The sequence below is a fragment of the Salmo salar genome, chromosome 06 (genome assembly GCF_965601325.2).
Source record: "Salmo salar chromosome 06, fSalSal1, whole genome shotgun sequence".
Taxonomy (NCBI): Eukaryota; Metazoa; Chordata; class Actinopteri; order Salmoniformes; family Salmonidae; genus Salmo; species Salmo salar.
The window spans coordinates 54703331-54724436 of NC_138296.1; the positions used below are offsets into that span (position 1 = coordinate 54703331).

Below are 21106 nucleotides of genomic sequence, written 5' to 3' on the forward strand. Positions count from 1 at the left end.
TAATTTCCCGTCTAGGACAAACAATAGGTGTGAAAACAAAAGCTTTCCAATGTCCAGTAGGAAGAACTGACTCAATGTTATAGCAGATGGTGGTTTGCCAGCAGGGCTGTGGTTGGATGCAGGCCCCAGGGAGCGCAGCGGTGTTAATTTTCAACTGAAATTACAACTTTCCTTGATACCTCTCACTAGCTTGGTTTCCATCCAAATATGGACATTTCTTTATTAATGATATGCATGTCAATCTCAAATGGGAAGAGCTTGACTTCATCACTACTTGTTTTTGTAAGAAGTGTTGACAAGCTGAATGTACCGAGCTGTCTGTTTTTTAAAACTACCCATGCATATGCCACCACAGGTCTCTTCACAATCTCAGGATCAGATTCAAAGAAACACCTTACGGAACAGCGGGGACTGTGAAGAGACAGTGGTTCCTCCTTTAAAAGTTGCGGGACTTAGAGGTACCCAGCTTCATTGCTCCAGACCACCACAAGGGGGAGTTGGCGCACTCATTATGCATTTGGGTCCCAAGGTTTTGTTATGACCAATCGTTCCAAAGACGAATTTTGACGCGAGCCACCCTTGCCTTGTGGCGTTCAACGAAGCTGGCTGACAAAACAGATGGAAGGTGTCTTAACGAGTCAAGCAAATGTACAATTTGAGAGGAATATGTTAATGTGCGTCTATATTTTGTCAAAGGTAAATTAGCTAGTGTTAGGAGAATGAATTTGTCTTTTTAGGGACTCCTGAGAACCAGCAAACCAGGCTGTTGTCTTGTGAAACAGTGGATGTAAAGAATCTAGCTGGCTAACTATTTACTTGCTTATTGTGTCGGATTAAAAATGACTATGTAGCCGATCTGGGTATGGACCCTAAAACGTAAAGTTCATACCAATCTATGAAGCCTAGAGTAGAATATATTGTGCCAAGGATGCAAGTCCCCATATTGTAGCCTGTACATTGACTATATTCACTGATCATGTGCGGTTCAGGTATGACAGATTCTTTTTCAGTCATATCAAACGCCATTGTTTAAATGATGCGGTGTCTGCATGCATGTATTACACTTCAACTGTTTACTGCTCCTGGGATATCAATGATTACACATTGTGTAACTATGCAATAGACTAAACATGATTGATTTGTAATTCATATAAAGGGGGGAAAAAAACCCTATGCATATCTGAGGACACCGGCTAGTATTTCAACCAGTGGAGAATATGAAATGCTTTATTGAAGTGTATTTATAATAATACAATTAAAATGCAAGTTCAATCTTGGGCGGCCAGAGCGTTGGACTAGTAACCGGAAGGTTGCAAGATCGAATCCCCGAGCCGACAAGGTAAAAATCTGCCCCTGAACAAGGCCGTCATTAACTGACTTGCCTAGTTAAATAAAGGTAGGCAAATCTGTACTTCAATGCACGTATGGTGTGCATTAGAAGACGAGGTAAGAACAGCGGCAGACGGCATATGATTCATGGATGACAGTGCTACCCTAATATTCTCTCAGCGCAATTGTGATGACCTGTCTCCTAACCTTGGGGGGGCCAGTGACGGGACTGGCTTCCTCTCACATCAAAACATACCTGCAGACGAGAGAGCATGATTAACATGGTCAGTCATCTTAAATCAGGAGGTGAAATGCAAAACTGACCTTGGATCATTAACTCTGGGATTTCAATGTAAAGCATGTCTTTAATAATACTTTGTGTTGACTCAATCAAGTGACATCTCACCTATGATCATTCTGTGCCCTCTGTCAGCCAGTTCAGATGCGGGAGGGGTTCACCAAAACAGCTGATATAACCTAGAGGATTTAGTGGCTACAGAGTACTTTAAGCTGAAAAACAGACCCACGAGGATAATGCCAACAGGTGTCTGCGTCACACAGTATCTTCTTTCAGAGTGTACCTGAAATATTTAAATATAGAGGGCTGTGTTTCTCACCACTTGGTTATTGTGAGGCTAACCCCCAGGGAAATCATGACTTGGCAGCAACAGATAGTCCAGTGAAAATGGCTGTGTTTATGTGGAGTAAATTAGCAGCTGACATCTTAAGGGTTTTGTAATTCATGCATGTGAGACAGGTTCCATGTACAACAAGACAGGCAGACATGGAGAAAAAAAACAGAACAGTTTAATTACCTCTGGTTATGGACACTTTTTATGCCAGCAATAAAGCTTCCACTGCCTGGTCCTCAGGTCAGCTCGCTCTCTGAAAGTAAAGAAAACAATAACTGAGATATGACCGTTCAATCTAAAGCAGCACATGTCATTTTTTAGGATGCGTCAATACAGCCCAGTGCCGCTTACCTGAGATGCCATCTTCGTAGGTGTCCGCTTTGACATCCTTTTGTGTCGGGGGCGGGAATGTGCTTTCAGAAGAATTATTTGAAAATAAAGGTTTTGCTCTCGACACAAATGTACCTCCATAGCATATAACAATTTGCCTGTGATTAACCACACCTTCATACAAACGTGCTACTGTATGCAGAATTCTTGACGCGCAACTGAAGACGCTGCCCTATCCTGCCAGCACGCCCACAAGCGAGCCATTCGGTTGTGCTAATAGTTGGGCTAATAGCTGAACAATAGACTATTCGACCTTTACTAAAGAGTAGTCTAATAGCCGAGCTAAACCCAACTACACACACAACCCCTCATTCAATTACTCAAACGGTGAAGTGTGAGGAGCAGGAACAGCTATAACCCTCAAACTCACCTCTGGGCCTCAAAGCCAGATCCACTGCATTTCTTCATTGTTCTCCTCTAATCAGGCACTGATCTAGACCTGGGACACCAGGTGGGTGTAATTCATTATCAAATCAAATTTCTTTATATAGCCCTTCTTACATCAACTGATATCTCAAAGTGCTGTACAGAAACCCAGCCTAAAACCCCAAACAGCAAGTAATGCAGGTGTAGAAGCACGGTGGCTAGGAAAAACTCCCTAGAAAGACCAAAACCTAGGAAGAAACCTAGAGAGGAACCAGGCTATGAGGGGTGGCCAGTCCTCTTCTGGCTGTGCGGGGTGGAGATTATAACAGGACATGGCCAAGATGTTCAAATGTTCATAAATGACCAGCATGGTCAAATAATAATAATCACAGTAGTTGTCGAGGGTGCAACAAGTTAGCACCTCAAGAGTAAATGTCAGTTGGCTTTTCATAGCCGATTATTGAGAGTATCTCTTCCGCTCCTGCTGTCTCTAGAGAGTTGAAAACAGCAGGTCTGGGACAGCAAGGAGTCATCATGCCAGGTAGTCCTGAGGCATGGTCCTAGGGCTCAGGTCCTCCGAGAGAGAGAGAGAAAGAAAGAAAGAATTAGAGAGAGCATACTTAAATTCACACAGGACACCGGATAAGACAGGAGAAATACTCCAGATATAACAGACTGACCCTAGCCCCCCGACACATAAACTACTGCAGCATAAATACTGGAGGCTGAGACAGGAGGGGTCAGGAGACACTGTGGCCCCATCCGATGATACCCCCGGACAGGGCCAAATAGGCAGGATATAACCCCACCCACTTTGTCAAAGCACAGCCCCCACACCACTAGAGGGATATCTTCAACCACCAACTTACCATCCTGAGACAAGGGCGAGTATAGCCCACGAAGATCTCCGCCACGGCACAACCCAAGGGGGGGGGGGGGGGGCGCCAACCCAGACAGGAAGACCACGTCAGTGACTCAACCCACTCAAGTGACGCACCCCTCCTAGGGGACGGCATGGAAGAACACCAGTAAGCCAGTGACTCAGCCCCTGTAATAGGGTTAGAGGCAGAGAATCCCAGTGGAGAGAGGGGAACCGGCCAGGCAGAGACAGCAAGGGCGGTTCGTTGCTCCAGAGCCTTTCCGTTCACCTTCACACTCCTGGGCCAGACTACACTCAATCATAGGACCCCCTGAAGAGATGAGTCTTCAGTAAAGACTTAAAGGTTGAGACCGAGTCTGCGTCTCTCACATGGGTAGGCAGACCATTCCATAAAAATGGAGCTCTATAGAAGAAAGCCCTGCCTCCAGCTGTTTGCTTAGAAATTCTAGGGACAATTAGGAGGCCTGCGTCTTGTGACCGTAGCGTACGTGTAGGTATGTACGGCAGGACCAAATCGGAAAGATAGGTAGGAGCAAGCCCATGTAATGCTTTGTAGGTTAGCAGAAAAACCTTGAAATCAGCCCTTGCCTTAACAGGAAGCCAGTGTAGGGAGGCTAGCACTGGAGTAATATGATCAAATGTTTTGGTTCTAGTCAGGATTCTAGCAGCCGTATTTAGCACTAACTGAAGTTTATTTAGTGCTTTATCCGGGTAGCCGGAAAGTAGAGCATTGCAGTAGTCCAACCTAGAAGTAACAAAAGCATGGATACATTTTTCTGCATCATTTCTGGACAGAAAGTTTCAGATTTTTGCAATGTTACGTAGATGGGAAAAAAGCTGTCCTTGAAACAGTCTTGATATGTTCTTCAAAAGAGAGATCAGGGTCCAGAGTAACGCCGAGGTCCTTCACAGTTTTATTTGAGACGACTGTACAACCATCAAGATTAATTGTCAGATTCAACAGAAGATCTCTTTGTTTCTTGGGACCTAGAACAAGCATCTCTGTTTTGTCCGAGTTTAAAAGTAGAAAGTTTGCAGCCATCCACTTCCTTCTGTCTGAAACACAGGCTTCTAGCGAGGGCAATTTTGGGGCTTCACCATGTTTCTTTGAAATGTACAGCTGTGTGTCATCCGCATAGCAGTGAAATTTAACATTATGTTTTCGAATGACATCCCCAAGAGGTAAAATATATAGTGAAAACAATAGTGGTCCTAAAACGGAACCTTGAGGAACACCGAAATGTACAGTTGATTTGTCAGAGGACAAACCATTCAGAGGCAAACTGCTATCTTTCCGACAGATGAGATCTAAACCAGGCCAGAACTTGTCCGTGTAGAGCAATTTGGGTTTCCAATCGCTCCAAAAGAATGTGGTGATCGATGGTATCAAAAGCAGCACTAAGATCTAGGAGCACGAGGACAGATGCAGAGCCTCGGTCTGATGCCATTAAAACGTCATTTACCACCTTCACAAGTGCAGTCTCAGTGCTATGATGGGGTCCAAAACCAGACTGAAGCGTTTCGTATACGTTGTTTGTCTTTAGGAAGGCAGTGAGTTGCTGCGCAACAGCTTTTTCTGAGAGGAATGGAAGATTCGATATAGGCCGATTCGTTTTTTATATTTTCTGGGTCAAGATTTGGCTTTTTCAAGAGAGGCTTTATTACTGCCACTTTTAGTGAGTTTGGTACACATCCGGTGGTTAGAGAGCCGTTTATTATGTTCAACATAGGAGGGCCAAGCACAGGAAGCAGCTCTTTCAGTAGTTTAGTTGGAATAGGGTCCAGTATGCAGCTTGAAGGTTTAGAGGCCATGATTATTTTCATCATTGTGTCAAGAGATATAGTACTAAAACACTTTAGTGTCTCCCTTGATCCTAGGTCCTGGCAGAGTTGTGCAGACTCAGGACAACGGAGCTTTGGGAGGAATACGCAGATTTAAAGAGGAGTGCGTAATTTGCTTTCTAATGATCATGATCTTTTCCTCAAAGAAGTTCATGAATTTATTACCGCTGAAGTGAAAGCCATCCTCTCTAGGGGAATGCTGCTTTTTAGTTAGCTTTGCGACAGTATCAAAAAGAAATTTCGGATTGTTCTTATTTTCCTCAATTATCAGTTAGAACAGAAAACCAGCAGGCTCGTAGGGCAGCGTTTCCCAAACTTGGTGTGCATTTAGGTTTTTGTCCTAACACTACACAGCTGATTCAGATTAACAAAGCTTGATGATTAGTTGATTATTTGAATCAGCTTTGTAGGGCTAGGGGAATAAAAAGAAAATGTGCAGCCCTTTGGGGTTCAGGTGACTGAGTGTGGGAAGCCTTTGTCATAGGGTAAAAGTAGAATACCCCTGGGCTGTAGGCTGCACACCTTGGGTCAAATATTAGATTCTGTAGCTGTGTATTTCATCAAAACAGTTCTGTTCTACAATGGTTAATTTCCTTGGCTCAGGGTAAGTAGTAGCAGGCCTAGAAGAGTCTTATGCGACGCAAACATTTGAGTTGTCTTCTTCCTCCTTTTTTAATCAATCAATCATAATAATTTGTCAAATGCCTTACAGGTTGTTTTGCCTATTGATGGCAGCTGTGGGCATACAAGCACAACAGACGCCTTCTATAAGTATGCATTTTGCACCCTGCAAATTCAAGCACTAAGCGTTTGACAATATATTTTTTAGATTTTTAACTAAGCTTTCCCATTCCAGATGACCTGAATGCCTTGGTAACGTTATTCGTCTGAGTGTAGCTCCTCTTTTTGAAGAGGTCGACGCTGTCTTCAGTGAGTTTGTCTCGTATGATTCTCTTTCTCTCCTTTTCATAATTCATGGATTGATATTGTTTGTCAACTGTTGTGTTCACACCATCTCCATCCCTTCCAGATGACACACAAATCATAAACCTGACGCCTGGCCTTGCTACTCAGTGTGGATTCAGCTTTAAATTTGACCCAATGGGGAATGCCATATTTTTTGCTTCTCTTCAAAACTGCTTTTCCCAGACCATGGTAACCCTAAGCACTGTAGTGTTTGCTCTAACTTCAAATGGACAGTTTGCCTTTCAGTGTCACTGCAATTGCAACCCCGTAATGTAACAACGTCATTTTATTTAACCTTTGACACGGAGTCATGCTGAGGCCAGGCTCTTTTACAGATGAGCCCTGTATACACAAAGATACAAGTCAATATTTGCATCACTAGATGAAATAATTGAAAACAAACACTTTCTTCAGTAAAAAGGTCCTCAATCAGCCTGAGTTGCCGTAGAGCATGGAGGTTATTAGAAGTACGGTGCCAGAAACATTTAAGCAGTTTTACTTAACTCTGTGGATCTCCATAGTTAGCCACCCCTGAGACTGGGTCTGGTATCTCTTACTTCTAAGTTAACGATGAAGTAAGGTACAGCAGAAGTTTATGGAGGGCCAGCCAACTTTCTGATACAGACTGCAGTGATGTGTACTACTGAGCTCTTCTCCTGTAGTGTGGCTTCAATACAGTGGCAGCTGCATTCATATAGCCACAGTCTCTAACTTGCATGAATGTCAACTGAATTATTTGTTTTCTGCTATATAATGAGGCTTTTTTTTTTTCCCCCCTTAATTTTAGGATGATAAGATGTTCAGCTTGGTCATGCAGTTCAGGCTGCCAGGAAACCACATGACTGAAGACCCTGTGTATAGAGTGGGCAAAACCTGTAGCTACACCCCCTGGACCTCCCGAGAGATTCTGTGCGACCGCAACTACATGGAGGCAAGTGAGCAGAGCATGCCCCAACGGAGATGTTTACAGTGGAGCTTAAATGATCTGTCTAGAGCTACAATTGTCCAGTGTTTCATTTCTTCTGTGTCTTGACCGTCTCTCAATTCCTCTCGCCTCTTCAAAATGCACATAGGACAACTTTAGCGGCGAGGAATCTTGGCCTATTCTCAGTGCATTTAAGGAGGCGAGTGGACAGATTGCGTTCCTATTGTATGGGAGGGAGAAAATGCATAGGGAATAATGGCCTTTCTTCTCTAGGTGTCTGTCAGAAGGACTCTTCCAGACATCCAAACCGTCCCTGAACAGCCCACTGGAGGCCCGAAAGCAAGGAGAGGAGCTGAGGTAGCCATGTTTCTGTAATTTCACTACAAAATGACAGGATGGCGCTAAACAAAATGTGCGTTTGTTTAATTCACGTTTCCATTTCCTGAGACAGGCTGTTGCTTCAGGATACAAAATGACAGCAGTCGTTTTTAGTCCTAGCAAGAAGGTCATGAATGTGGATGAGGTCCAAAGAAAGGGCTATGCAATAGCCAACACTCCCACACGGCTGGTGTTAAGAAGCCCTCATAATGCAGAGGAGACATACCTCCAGAATGTAAGCTCACTTCCTCCATGAACTGGGTCATGTTCAGTAGAGCAAACGGTGGCCCTACCTGAACTCTGCAACATATTGTTAATACGGTGTGCCCTACTGAACACGGCCCTGGTGTGGTTGCCCCCTGAACAGGTAGCTGGGGTTCCGATGCGGGTGCTCTCAACCTCAACCTTCTTTGAGCAGAAGTGGCTGGTGACTCGCGTAGATGCCACGGCTGTTTGTCCAACACCAGGTTGAGTGTGAAATAATGGACTAACTTGGCAAATTTAAGAACCTATAAACCCATTTCTTAATTGGCTCCAGACAAGACTTTCGTTTGTGTTATGTAGTGTTCAGTTGGGACAATGTCTTTGAATGGGATGAACTTTTTTTCAATAATGGCACATTTGTTTTCAGTTGCAAAATGTTCTGTTATGATGTGCACTTGGCTTCTTGTTTCACTGCAGGGGCAGTGGCCTTTACTCCAGAAGTGATCACCTGGTACATGCCCAAGCACATCGACCCACTTTTCTCCTCTGATGCCTTCACCATGTTGGAGGTGTACATGGGAATTGACGCTAAGAGGCTGGACACTGAGGAAATGGCTGCCAGAAACTACTCGGTTTTAGTCACAGAGGCTCATATTATTGTTGAAATTCCGGTGGGGGCGGTTGGCGGCTATTTCAAGGTCAGCGTTGGATGACTAAAATGTTCCTGTTTAATTTCTAAGTCAAATCTATTTGTAGAGCCCTTTTTACAGCAGCAGTTGTCAGTGCTTTGCAGTAACCCTTTGCCATCTCTCATGGGTAAACTCCTAGAAACGTTGTCTTGTGTAAAATGTTTCTTATTGAGCAATTGTCTGCTTAATCAGGCTAATATACAATGGATCGGTGGGTGTGTATACAGCCTGACACATTGGATTGCAAAATCGTGTGAATGTTGCATAAAATTACATTTAAACATACTCTACCGCTTGAAATTTGAGACCAATATCCACACTAAAGTATTGTTTACCAGGCTTTTTAGGGAGCCGGTAGCTTTGCCACTGGCAACTGAATGCAAGCAACGCTCGGTTACACTCGGCTACTGTTTACATTTGCGTGTCGGTTGCTTTGAAAATGCAAGTTGACAACCATATACCTACCAGCTCTCTAAAGTCTGGTAAACAATACTTTCCTTTGGATATTTTGTCTTTAAATTACGAGCGGCTGGAGGACAAACCACACAGATAACCGGTAGGCTTTTTTTAAAAACCTGTTTTGGCACTCCAATTGTGTATTACAGCCTGAATGCATCACTCGTCTCCCTTACAGAGCCATATTCAGGATGACAAGTACTTTGTCACTTACACCATTGAGCCCATGCTTGAGTTGCTGTGGATCGAGGAGGTCGCACACGAGGACACCAGATACAAAGTCCTCTTCCCTATCACAACACCTCCGATGGCCAGGCCTCCACAAGTTCGCAACTGTGAGTCTGGTTTAGTTAAATGGTGCCTATGGTAATTTGGGATGCCTGGGTTGTTCATTAGGCACAAGACTGAAACGGGGAGGCAATACCCGGACTTCTCCAATAACAAATGTCCATTTTCGACTTCCATTGTACCGCATTTCAAAATGTTTGCCAATGAACAGACACGCCCTTAGACACGGTTCCTGAGCAGGCAGTGTTTGTGCTTGAGTTGGGGACCTTCAACCTTGATGTGGAGCTGCTGAACATCACCTTTCCCACCATGGTGCTAACTGTTGCAGAGTGCAACGCCAGAGGCTTCAATGTTCAGGAGCAGAGATCCCTGGACAACACCTTGAAGACCTTCAGGATGGAGGTGCCCTTCTCAGACCCGGTGGTCTTTAAGGAGGTGTGTTTCTGTTAAATGCAAAGCCACACGCTACATGCCCTAATAAGTGGGCCACCAACAAAATAGAAATGATGGTGCAAATGTACTTTGTATCCCTCATTTACTCAAGTGTTTCCATTATTTTGGCAGTTGTATGCATTCACTTGCCAATAGTGCTTGATTTAGAGGAATGAGGGCAACATTGTTTTAATAGTCCCCATATGTGCTTGGTTGTCACTTGATGTTGACTAGAGTTCTGTTACAACAATGATGCTTTTAACTTCACTACAGAAAAGGGTGGAACAAGGTGTCACAACCTTCACTCTTCAGCTGATCTACGGCCTGGTCGTCTTTCCAGAGTACGCTCCTTTCTCTCACTCTGCCGTTGTGGACGCTGTACTGCTGGACATTGGTATGTAACTGGACTACGCCAAACTACTGTTGAATGGTTTCCTCTCGTTAATGATTGCCCTGAAAGGAAATTGGCAGTGAAAGCCACATGGTGGACTTGAGAGCCCAACTAGCCATACTGTAGGCTTTTCCTACGCGGTCTCTCTACAAAGAAAATGTTAAGCTTTAGAGTATTTGGACCCAGTGTCCTGTTCCTGATTTTCCAGGATCGTGTTTATTCAGTCCCACCGTAGCAAAAGATTTTGCAACCGAAAACAAGGGTTTCTTCTTGGACAAGTTCAAGTCCTGTTTTTTGTGCTTAATGAACACAACCCTGTTTGTCCTTGTAGTGCCACCCTCAGTCACTGGCAACTGTGATCAGGAGAACTTCCACATCACTGTGGACTACAGCAACCAAGAGCCCTTTTTCGTGGTCTTGGTTGGCAAGCGGCTGCTTAACCATGAGCTTGCTCAACAGTATTTAACAGAGGGCGACGCAGACTTCACCATCACGTTGCCCTTCTCTTCGCCGGACGCAGTGTTTGAGGTACGATGCTCTCCCAAAACATGTTAACCTAAATTGCTGCAGCTAGCCTCGCTTTCCTTACCCTGTATACAATATTGGACTAATGAACTCTCCCACTGGTTCCCAGTCGGTTCACTCGTCCTCTGTCAGGAGCAGACTGGATGTGGCTCTGTTGAATCCTTACAACAACATGACCATCAAATACTTTTCCCTGGCTTGCAGCTTCCTCAAAACGCTGACTGGTTGGTTCTCAAACAATTACTTCCGATAAATAGTCGTATGACATGGTTACCAAACCTGGGTTCCTTGGAAATACTGAGTCTAATAGTAGTGCCAGATGGGCATGGTTTGCACTTTTGGTGCTATTCCATTGGTTCTACTGTGCTTGGCAAGCTCAATTAACACAGAATCCAGGTCTGATAGCTACATGTCTTTTGCCCCCCCCCCCCTCCAAGAGTGTTTCTCTAATGGGACGATGACTGCGCTGGCGGTGAAGGTGGAGTCTGCTCCCAATCTGAACCCCGGTCAACTGACCCTGAGCGACCCCGCCTGTGGTCCCACCTACAGCGACGATCGCTTCGCCTACTTCCACTTCACTGTCAACTCCTGTGGCACCACCAGGAAGGTAAAATGACTATTACCCTGAGGTGATGGGTACTGTGTATTTACGGACTGTTTGCTTCTGCAGGCTGTAATAAGTCAATTCCCCTCTACTACATAGTTTATCAACAATGTGATGCTGTATGAGAACGAAATCTCCTTGCCAGATGAACTTGAGGTGAAGCTGAATGCCACGACGTCTTCAGAGGACGAATATCAGTGAGTGCATTACGCATCACAATTGTAGCTATTAGATTTTTATAGTAGTTTTTTCTTCCTTCACCAATTGCTCAATACTTGTGCCTCTACTACCAGTGTGTCCACTCCACTGCTTGAAGTTGCCTACATCCCTCTTTTTAGGTTAAAGGTTTCCTGCTACTATGTGGTCAACATCACTCGCACATTGGCCTTCCTCACCAGGCCGCGTGACAACGAGCCTTTTGCCGAGACTGGGACGGGTCGACTAATGGTCAGAATGAGACTCGCTCAGGGTAAGCGTGCACAAATATGATATATTACTAGTAGCGTTTGCTATAAGTGATTAGTGTTCATCGCGGCACAACAGGATATGATAAACGAGCCTTTCTCAATGGACAAGTTCAGATGGTACCTCGCTGTTTTGTGCCCACTGAACACGACCCCGGTTGTCTCGTCCTGTGTTCCAGACGCCTCGTATAACACGTTCTACCAGGAGGAGGACTATCCAGTGGTGAAATACCTGAAACAGCCTCTGCACTTTGAGGTGGAGCTGACCAGGTCCTCTGACCCCAAGGTTGCGCTGATGCTTGACCACTGCTGGGCCACCCTCAACGAGGACCGCGACTCCCGACCCCGGTGGAATCTCATCATTAATGGGTAACTTGTTGTTTTTTGGGCCTAAACAAGTGTTATTCCACAGGTGTGGTTCCTGAGTAATTAGCAACCGATCATGCTTGGCAGGCCATTTACTTTGGCTACCGTGGCTATGCCCCCATCCGTAGGTCATGAGTGGTCACAATGGTTTGAGCATTAAAACAATGTATGCGGTCTGTCACCAGATCTCCACCCAATTTAATTAACACGTATGGGAGATTCTGGCGTGGGGCCTGAGACGGCGTTTCACATCACCATCAACAAAAGATGGAATTTCTCGTGGAAGAATGGTGTTGCGTTCAAGACACTTGTAGAATCTATGCCAAGGTGCATTGAAGCTATTGTGGTTCGTGGTGGCCCTATTAACCATTTTTTTACGCGTACGATCACATGTTTGTTATCACTGAGGGGTCCCTGCAGCGTACCATTGGAACAGAACGTATGATGCAACAAACGACTCTAAACCGCATTGTCTGAATAAAACGTTAAGTACATTATACTTACGGTATGCTACAGTAGAAAGGACAATGCGTTACACAGAAAATAAGGCACTTTGATAGGAATGCAATAAATGTGCCAGGCCTGTTCTGACTAGATGTGCAAATGTCTGTATGCTTGGGCTTTCTCTTGAAGGAAAGTTTGGCCGGCTCGTGAAATGGGCTACTTTTGGGAATTAATGAGGCAAAGTTAGACGTTGAAAGGGCCTATAGAAAATTGCCAGGTAGTGTGCCTTGGTTTGAGGTCATCTGTCCACATTTTGGAACAGTGAGTGCATTCTGACATCACGTGCATAAACTAAACTCCCACTGGGGCGACTGTTGAAGATATTTGGAACTCGCGTGTGAAAAGGTTAAGACACTATGTTGGCGTTACCTGTACCTACACCTTTTTACTCAATGTTATCCTTTTGGTTTGCTACAGTTCAGTGTTGTGCCGAACTGATGGTCAGTCGAATGGAAATCAAGAGCGGCTGGCAAGCTTAGCTTGCCTTTCCGATTGGTTTTGGGTTGAATTGTGACCTCTTGCGTTTAAAACAGTTATTGCACTAAACATAAAGGATGGTTCACACGCCTGTGCAGCATGGAAGTTAATGTTTGAAACTGAATAGGATCAGTTGAAAGGATCCCCAGAAGTTGATGCCACTTTCAATGTAATTCCCTGTACCTGGGGAATGAGCTAATTGGGAGTTGCTAAACATGAACAAATACCACGGTCAAGTGTGGCAGCATCTTGCTAGCTAAAAAAATGTTACAGCACAGTACTCAAAAGAGTAGCTGGCTGGGTTTGTCATAAGCATTGATTTGGGTGAGCACTTCGCCACAGATGGAAACCGCTGGCCTATTTTTAACTTTGCCATCTTATCTCAAGAATTGAAATTGGGTAACTATATTGAAAGATGACTTTTCTACATTTTAATGGACACTGCAACCTTTGGTAGATGGGCAAATGACACTTTATTTTGCGGGTGCCTTTTCAGTAACTGGATGCAGTGTAGTGAAGCAACTTTATTGGTCAAAACCATTCATTTGGGGGATCGGGTTTGCAAAACGCTATCAAATCATGCAATTTTGCCGTTTTTAGGAAATGGTCGCAAAAACTTAAATTTGGCACCCCTATTTTAATTTGCTCCGGCGGCCATGTGGACACAAGGCTCATCTGTCACGGGAGTAACTTTGCAGCTGTTTACTAAATGGTAGCAGTGTGAAAATGTTTTGTATATCATAGGAAAAGACACCACATGTGCATGAAATGGGCAGTTCAGATTTGTCACTTCAAGTGCAACTATATCATACTTGGCTTAAATCGTTGTGCAAAATCCTGAGAAAGCTCTGGCCATCGTCTGTCAGATCAAGTGGATTTGTACTGGTGTGGGCGTTTGTCTCTCTTCACAAATCCCTTTTTGCTAATATCTGGCAGTTAAACAAGAAACCTCCCAAAGATGCAAATTAAAAAGTGTGCCTAAACTGTCAATGCGTCGGTTACTTTGTATAGTAGAGCTGCTCCCTTCACAGAAGTCCTCCACGTGTGAATCCGATGCCGTGGGTGTAGAATTTATTTTGTGTGACCAATTTTTCCGACAGCGGAAGAATTGCATGAAATTCTTAATTCAAATGATTGCGTTGTTGATGATACCGACTGTATATTCGGCAACTTTTGGTTAAACCACGATCAATATTCAGGTAGTCTGACCATTCTGGATCATTTAGATCTCACCACATGAGAATGCATTCATGTCAATGTAATTGAATATACATGTTGGATGTAGAATTGTCTTTTTTCAAGACAAAGGTAAAAGAGTTTTGGTGGGAAAAGCCTGTTAACAAAGACATTCCTTTAGTTCATACTGGAGGGGGAGAAAGAACCCACTTCTCCTGTAAATTGATCTGATCCTCACAGGACAGTCGTGACACCACCATAAGACTTCGTACACAAGGCGGTTGGGGTTTACAGCGTTTTCTTGTGCCTAACTTAGTCCCTCTCTCTACACTGGCAGCTGTGAGAACCCGGAGGATCCATACCGTGTGGTCTTCCACCCGGTGGTAGCTGATGCCAGGGTCCACTTCCCCCCTCACGTCAAACGCTTTGAGGTCCATATGTTTTCCTTCGCTGAGGATGCGGTTGAGCCGAGGGGCCAGGTAACAAAGTTCACCCAATCTTTATTGGTTAATTTTGTTTGACTGGCAATCATCCCTTTTTAAAATCTTTGATTCCTAGGTCTTTGTCCATTGTGACGTGGTCATCTGTGATGCCAGTAGTCCCACTGGTGGCCCCTGTAGTGGACAATGTGTGAATCAGGACAACCCGAAAAGAGGTCGGTCTTGTTTTATGCTTTTCAGACCCTGTCAGACCATAACTGAACTAATGGGTTCTCTCTCTCTCTCTCAACAGGTCAACGACATGTCAAAGACCTCTTTGAGGAACATCATTTATATGTTTCTTCTGGATACATTCTTTGGGTGTAATGTCTTGTTCTAACATGTCAAATAAAGTGTTCTATATAACAATTAAGTTTGCTTTACTTGCGCGGCAACAATCCTAACCGTTGGAGCTACCTTAATTGTATCTGATTTGCATTTAACACCACGGCGCATGTACTTTAGTGGACGTAGTAGGCTTGTCATCTGACGTGTATCAATCAACCCTTTTGTAAGCATGGAACTCTGAACCATCCACCGGAGATAAGTGTTGCACACTAATTTCCCGTCTAGGACAAACAATAGGTGTGAAAACAAAAGCTTTCCAATGTCCAGTAGGAAGAACTGACTCAATGTTATAGCAGATGGTGGTTTGCCAGCAGGGCTGTGGTTGGATGCAGGCCCCAGGGAGCGCAGCGGTGTTAATTTTCAACTGAAATTACAACTTTCCTTGATACCTCTCACTAGCTTGGTTTCCATCCAAATATGGACATTTCTTTATTAATGATATGCATGTCAATCTCAAATGGGAAGAGCTTGACTTCATCACTACTTGTTTTTGTAAGAAGTGTTGACAAGCTGAATGTACCGAGCTGTCTGTTTTTTAAAACTACCCATGCATATGCCACCACAGGTCTCTTCACAATCTCAGGATCAGATTCAAAGAAACACCTTACGGAACAGCGGGGACTGTGAAGAGACAGTGGTTCCTCCTTTAAAAGTTGCGGGACTTAGAGGTACCCAGCTTCATTGCTCCAGACCACCACAAGGGGGAGTTGGCGCACTCATTATGCATTTGGGTCCCAAGGTTTTGTTATGACCAATCGTTCCAAAGACGAATTTTGACGCGAGCCACCCTTGCCTTGTGGCGTTCAACGAAGCTGGCTGACAAAACAGATGGAAGGTGTCTTAACGAGTCAAGCAAATGTACAATTTGAGAGGAATATGTTAATGTGCGTCTATATTTTGTCAAAGGTAAATTAGCTAGTGTTAGGAGAATGAATTTGTCTTTTTAGGGACTCCTGAGAACCAGCAAACCAGGCTGTTGTCTTGTGAAACAGTGGATGTAAAGAATCTAGCTGGCTAACTATTTACTTGCTTATTGTGTCGGATTAAAAATGACTATGTAGCCGATCTGGGTATGGACCCTAAAACGTAAAGTTCATACCAATCTATGAAGCCTAGAGTAGAATATATTGTGCCAAGGATGCAAGTCCCCATATTGTAGCCTGTACATTGACTATATTCACTGATCATGTGCGGTTCAGGTATGACAGATTCTTTTTCAGTCATATCAAACGCCATTGTTTAAATGATGCGGTGTCTGCATGCATGTATTACACTTCAACTGTTTACTGCTCCTGGGATATCAATGATTACACATTGTGTAACTATGCAATAGACTAAACATGATTGATTTGTAATTCATATAAAGGGGGGAAAAAAACCCTATGCATATCTGAGGACACCGGCTAGTATTTCAACCAGTGGAGAATATGAAATGCTTTATTGAAGTGTATTTATAATAATACAATTAAAATGCAAGTTCAATCTTGGGCGGCCAGAGCGTTGGACTAGTAACCGGAAGGTTGCAAGATCGAATCCCCGAGCCGACAAGGTAAAAATCTGCCCCTGAACAAGGCCGTCATTAACTGACTTGCCTAGTTAAATAAAGGTAGGCAAATCTGTACTTCAATGCACGTATGGTGTGCATTAGAAGACGAGGTAAGAACAGCGGCAGACGGCATATGATTCATGGATGACAGTGCTACCCTAATATTCTCTCAGCGCAATTGTGATGACCTGTCTCCTAACCTTGGGGGGGCCAGTGACGGGACTGGCTTCCTCTCACATCAAAACATACCTGCAGACGAGAGAGCATGATTAACATGGTCAGTCATCTTAAATCAGGAGGTGAAATGCAAAACTGACCTTGGATCATTAACTCTGGGATTTCAATGTAAAGCATGTCTTTAATAATACTTTGTGTTGACTCAATCAAGTGACATCTCACCTATGATCATTCTGTGCCCTCTGTCAGCCAGTTCAGATGCGGGAGGGGTTCACCAAAACAGCTGATATAACCTAGAGGATTTAGTGGCTACAGAGTACTTTAAGCTGAAAAACAGACCCACGAGGATAATGCCAACAGGTGTCTGCGTCACACAGTATCTTCTTTCAGAGTGTACCTGAAATATTTAAATATAGAGGGCTGTGTTTCTCACCACTTGGTTATTGTGAGGCTAACCCCCAGGGAAATCATGACTTGGCAGCAACAGATAGTCCAGTGAAAATGGCTGTGTTTATGTGGAGTAAATTAGCAGCTGACATCTTAAGGGTTTTGTAATTCATGCATGTGAGACAGGTTCCATGTACAACAAGACAGGCAGACATGGAGAAAAAAAACAGAACAGTTTAATTACCTCTGGTTATGGACACTTTTTATGCCAGCAATAAAGCTTCCACTGCCTGGTCCTCAGGTCAGCTCGCTCTCTGAAAGTAAAGAAAACAATAACTGAGATATGACCGTTCAATCTAAAGCAGCACATGTCATTTTTTAGGATGCGTCAATACAGCCCAGTGCCGCTTACCTGAGATGCCATCTTCGTAGGTGTCCGCTTTGACATCCTTTTGTGTCGGGGGCGGGAATGTGCTTTCAGAAGAATTATTTGAAAATAAAGGTTTTGCTCTCGACACAAATGTACCTCCATAGCATATAACAATTTGCCTGTGATTAACCACACCTTCATACAAACGTGCTACTGTATGCAGAATTCTTGACGCGCAACTGAAGACGCTGCCCTATCCTGCCAGCACGCCCACAAGCGAGCCATTCGGTTGTGCTAATAGTTGGGCTAATAGCTGAACAATAGACTATTCGACCTTTACTAAAGAGTAGTCTAATAGCCGAGCTAAACCCAACTACACACACAACCCCTCATTCAATTACTCAAACGGTGAAGTGTGAGGAGCAGGAACAGCTATAACCCTCAAACTCACCTCTGGGCCTCAAAGCCAGATCCACTGCATTTCTTCATTGTTCTCCTCTAATCAGGCACTGATCTAGACCTGGGACACCAGGTGGGTGTAATTCATTATCAAATCAAATTTCTTTATATAGCCCTTCTTACATCAACTGATATCTCAAAGTGCTGTACAGAAACCCAGCCTAAAACCCCAAACAGCAAGTAATGCAGGTGTAGAAGCACGGTGGCTAGGAAAAACTCCCTAGAAAGACCAAAACCTAGGAAGAAACCTAGAGAGGAACCAGGCTATGAGGGGTGGCCAGTCCTCTTCTGGCTGTGCGGGGTGGAGATTATAACAGGACATGGCCAAGATGTTCAAATGTTCATAAATGACCAGCATGGTCAAATAATAATAATCACAGTAGTTGTCGAGGGTGCAACAAGTTAGCACCTCAAGAGTAAATGTCAGTTGGCTTTTCATAGCCGATTATTGAGAGTATCTCTTCCGCTCCTGCTGTCTCTAGAGAGTTGAAAACAGCAGGTCTGGGACAGCAAGGAGTCATCATGCCAGGTAGTCCTGAGGCATGGTCCTAGGGCTCAGGTCCTCCGAGAGAGAGAGAGAAAGAAAGAAAGAATTAGAGAGAGCATACTTAAATTCACACAGGACACCGGATAAGACAGGAGAAATACTCCAGATATAACAGACTGACCCTAGCCCCCCGACACATAAACTACTGCAGCATAAATACTGGAGGCTGAGACAGGAGGGGTCAGGAGACACTGTGGCCCCATCCGATGATACCCCCGGACAGGGCCAAATAGGCAGGATATAACCCCACCCACTTTGTCAAAGCACAGCCCCCACACCACTAGAGGGATATCTTCAACCACCAACTTACCATCCTGAGACAAGGGCGAGTATAGCCCACGAAGATCTCCGCCACGGCACAACCCAAGGGGGGGGGGGGGGGGGCGCCAACCCAGACAGGAAGACCACGTCAGTGACTCAACCCACTCAAGTGACGCACCCCTCCTAGGGGACGGCATGGAAGAACACCAGTAAGCCAGTGACTCAGCCCCTGTAATAGGGTTAGAGGCAGAGAATCCCAGTGGAGAGAGGGGAACCGGCCAGGCAGAGACAGCAAGGGCGGTTCGTTGCTCCAGAGCCTTTCCGTTCACCTTCACACTCCTGGGCCAGACTACACTCAATCATAGGACCCCCTGAAGAGATGAGTCTTCAGTAAAGACTTAAAGGTTGAGACCGAGTCTGCGTCTCTCACATGGGTAGGCAGACCATTCCATAAAAATGGAGCTCTATAGAAGAAAGCCCTGCCTCCAGCTGTTTGCTTAGAAATTCTAGGGACAATTAGGAGGCCTGCGTCTTGTGACCGTAGCGTACGTGTAGGTATGTACGGCAGGACCAAATCGGAAAGATAGGTAGGAGCAAGCCCATGTAATGCTTTGTAGGTTAGCAGAAAAACCTTGAAATCAGCCCTTGCCTTAACAGGAAGCCAGTGTAGGGAGGCTAGCACTGGAGTAATATGATCAAATGTTTTGGTTCTAGTCAGGATTCTAGCAGCCGTATTTAGCACTAACTGAAGTTTATTTAGTGCTTTATCCGGGTAGCCGGAAAGTAGAGCATTGCAGTAGTCCAACCTAGAAGTAACAAAAGCATGGATACATTTTTCTGCATCATTTCTGGACAGAAAGTTTCAGATTTTTGCAATGTTACGTAGATGGGAAAAAAGCTGTCCTTGAAACAGTCTTGATATGTTCTTCAAAAGAGAGATCAGGGTCCAGAGTAACGCCGAGGTCCTTCACAGTTTTATTTGAGACGACTGTACAACCATCAAGATTAATTGTCAGATTCAACAGAAGATCTCTTTGTTTCTTGGGACCTAGAACAAGCATCTCTGTTTTGTCCGAGTTTAAAAGTAGAAAGTTTGCAGCCATCCACTTCCTTCTGTCTGAAACACAGGCTTCTAGCGAGGGCAATTTTGGGGCTTCACCATGTTTCTTTGAAATGTACAGCTGTGTGTCATCCGCATAGCAGTGAAATTTAACATTATGTTTTCGAATGACATCCCCAAGAGGTAAAATATATAGTGAAAACAATAGTGGTCCTAAAACGGAACCTTGAGGAACACCGAAATGTACAGTTGATTTGTCAGAGGACAAACCATTCAGAGGCAAACTGCTATCTTTCCGACAGATGAGATCTAAACCAGGCCAGAACTTGTCCGTGTAGAGCAATTTGGGTTTCCAATCGCTCCAAAAGAATGTGGTGATCGATGGTATCAAAAGCAGCACTAAGATCTAGGAGCACGAGGACAGATGCAGAGCCTCGGTCTGATGCCATTAAAACGTCATTTACCACCTTCACAAGTGCAGTCTCAGTGCTATGATGGGGTCCAAAACCAGACTGAAGCGTTTCGTATACGTTGTTTGTCTTTAGGAAGGCAGTGAGTTGCTGCGCAACAGCTTTTTCTGAGAGGAATGGAAGATTCGATATAGGCCGATTCGTTTTTTATATTTTCTGGGTCAAGATTTGGCTTTTTCAAGAGAGGCTTTATTACTGCCACTTTTAGTGAGTTTGGTACACATCCGGTGGTTAGAGAGCCGTTTATTATGTTCAACATAGGAGGGCCAAGCACAGGAAGCAGCTCTTTCAGTAGTTTAGTTGGAATAGGGTCCAGTATGCAGCTTGAAGGTTTAGAGGCCATGATTATTTTCATCATTGTGTCAAGAGATATAGTACTAAAACACTTTAGTGTCTCCCTTGATCCTAGGTCCTGGCAGAGTTGTGCAGACTCAGGACAACGGAGCTTTGGGAGGAATACGCAGATTTAAAGAGGAGTGCGTAATTTGCTTTCTAATGATCATGATCTTTTCCTCAAAGAAGTTCATGAATTTATTACCGCTGAAGTGAAAGCCATCCTCTCTAGGGGAATGCTGCTTTTTAGTTAGCTTTGCGACAGTATCAAAAAGAAATTTCGGATTGTTCTTATTTTCCTCAATTATCAGTTAGAACAGAAAACCAGCAGGCTCGTAGGGCAGCGTTTCCCAAACTTGGTGTGCATTTAGGTTTTTGTCCTAAC

General features: G+C 44.3%; 1 protein-coding gene across 3 annotated transcripts; it reads left to right on the plus strand.

The window, feature by feature from the left end:
* Positions 1–5885: 5885 nt before the first annotated feature.
* LOC145879869 (uncharacterized) lies at positions 5886–15132 on the plus strand. Of its 3 annotated transcripts, none has more exons than XM_082976753.1 (21): positions 5886–6043; positions 6152–6210; positions 6296–6369; positions 6470–6594; positions 7193–7336; positions 7604–7687; positions 7782–7943; positions 8076–8175; positions 8390–8610; positions 9236–9392; positions 9569–9780; positions 10051–10171; positions 10500–10696; positions 10803–10917; positions 11131–11300; positions 11397–11494; positions 11636–11766; positions 11941–12130; positions 14622–14763; positions 14843–14939; positions 15017–15132. In XM_082976753.1, exons 4-21 carry the CDS (start codon positions 6541–6543, stop codon positions 15088–15090), a joined length of 2469 nt encoding a protein of 822 aa, XP_082832879.1. In that variant the 5' UTR covers positions 5886–6043; positions 6152–6210; positions 6296–6369; positions 6470–6540; the 3' UTR covers positions 15091–15132. The 3 variants fall into 3 exon arrangements, with proteins under 3 accessions (XP_082832879.1, XP_082832880.1, XP_082832878.1); XM_082976752.1 differs by having other exon boundaries at positions 5887–6043; positions 9557–9780; XM_082976754.1 differs by lacking the exon at positions 6470–6594 and having other exon boundaries at positions 9557–9780.
* The last annotated feature ends 5974 nt before the right edge of the window (positions 15133–21106 follow it).

Excerpts from the sequence above, each read along its gene's own strand:
- LOC145879869 (XM_082976752.1), top strand. The coding sequence starts at position 6,541 with ATGGGGAATGCCATATTTTTTGCTTCTCTTCAAAACTGCTTTTCCCAG. Across the intron at positions 6,595-7,192 it reads ACTGCTTTTCCCAGACCATG|GATGATAAGATGTTCAGCTT; the intron begins GTAACCCTAAGC and ends CCTTAATTTTAG. Across the intron at positions 7,688-7,781 it reads AAGCAAGGAGAGGAGCTGAG|GCTGTTGCTTCAGGATACAA; the intron begins GTAGCCATGTTT and ends TTCCTGAGACAG.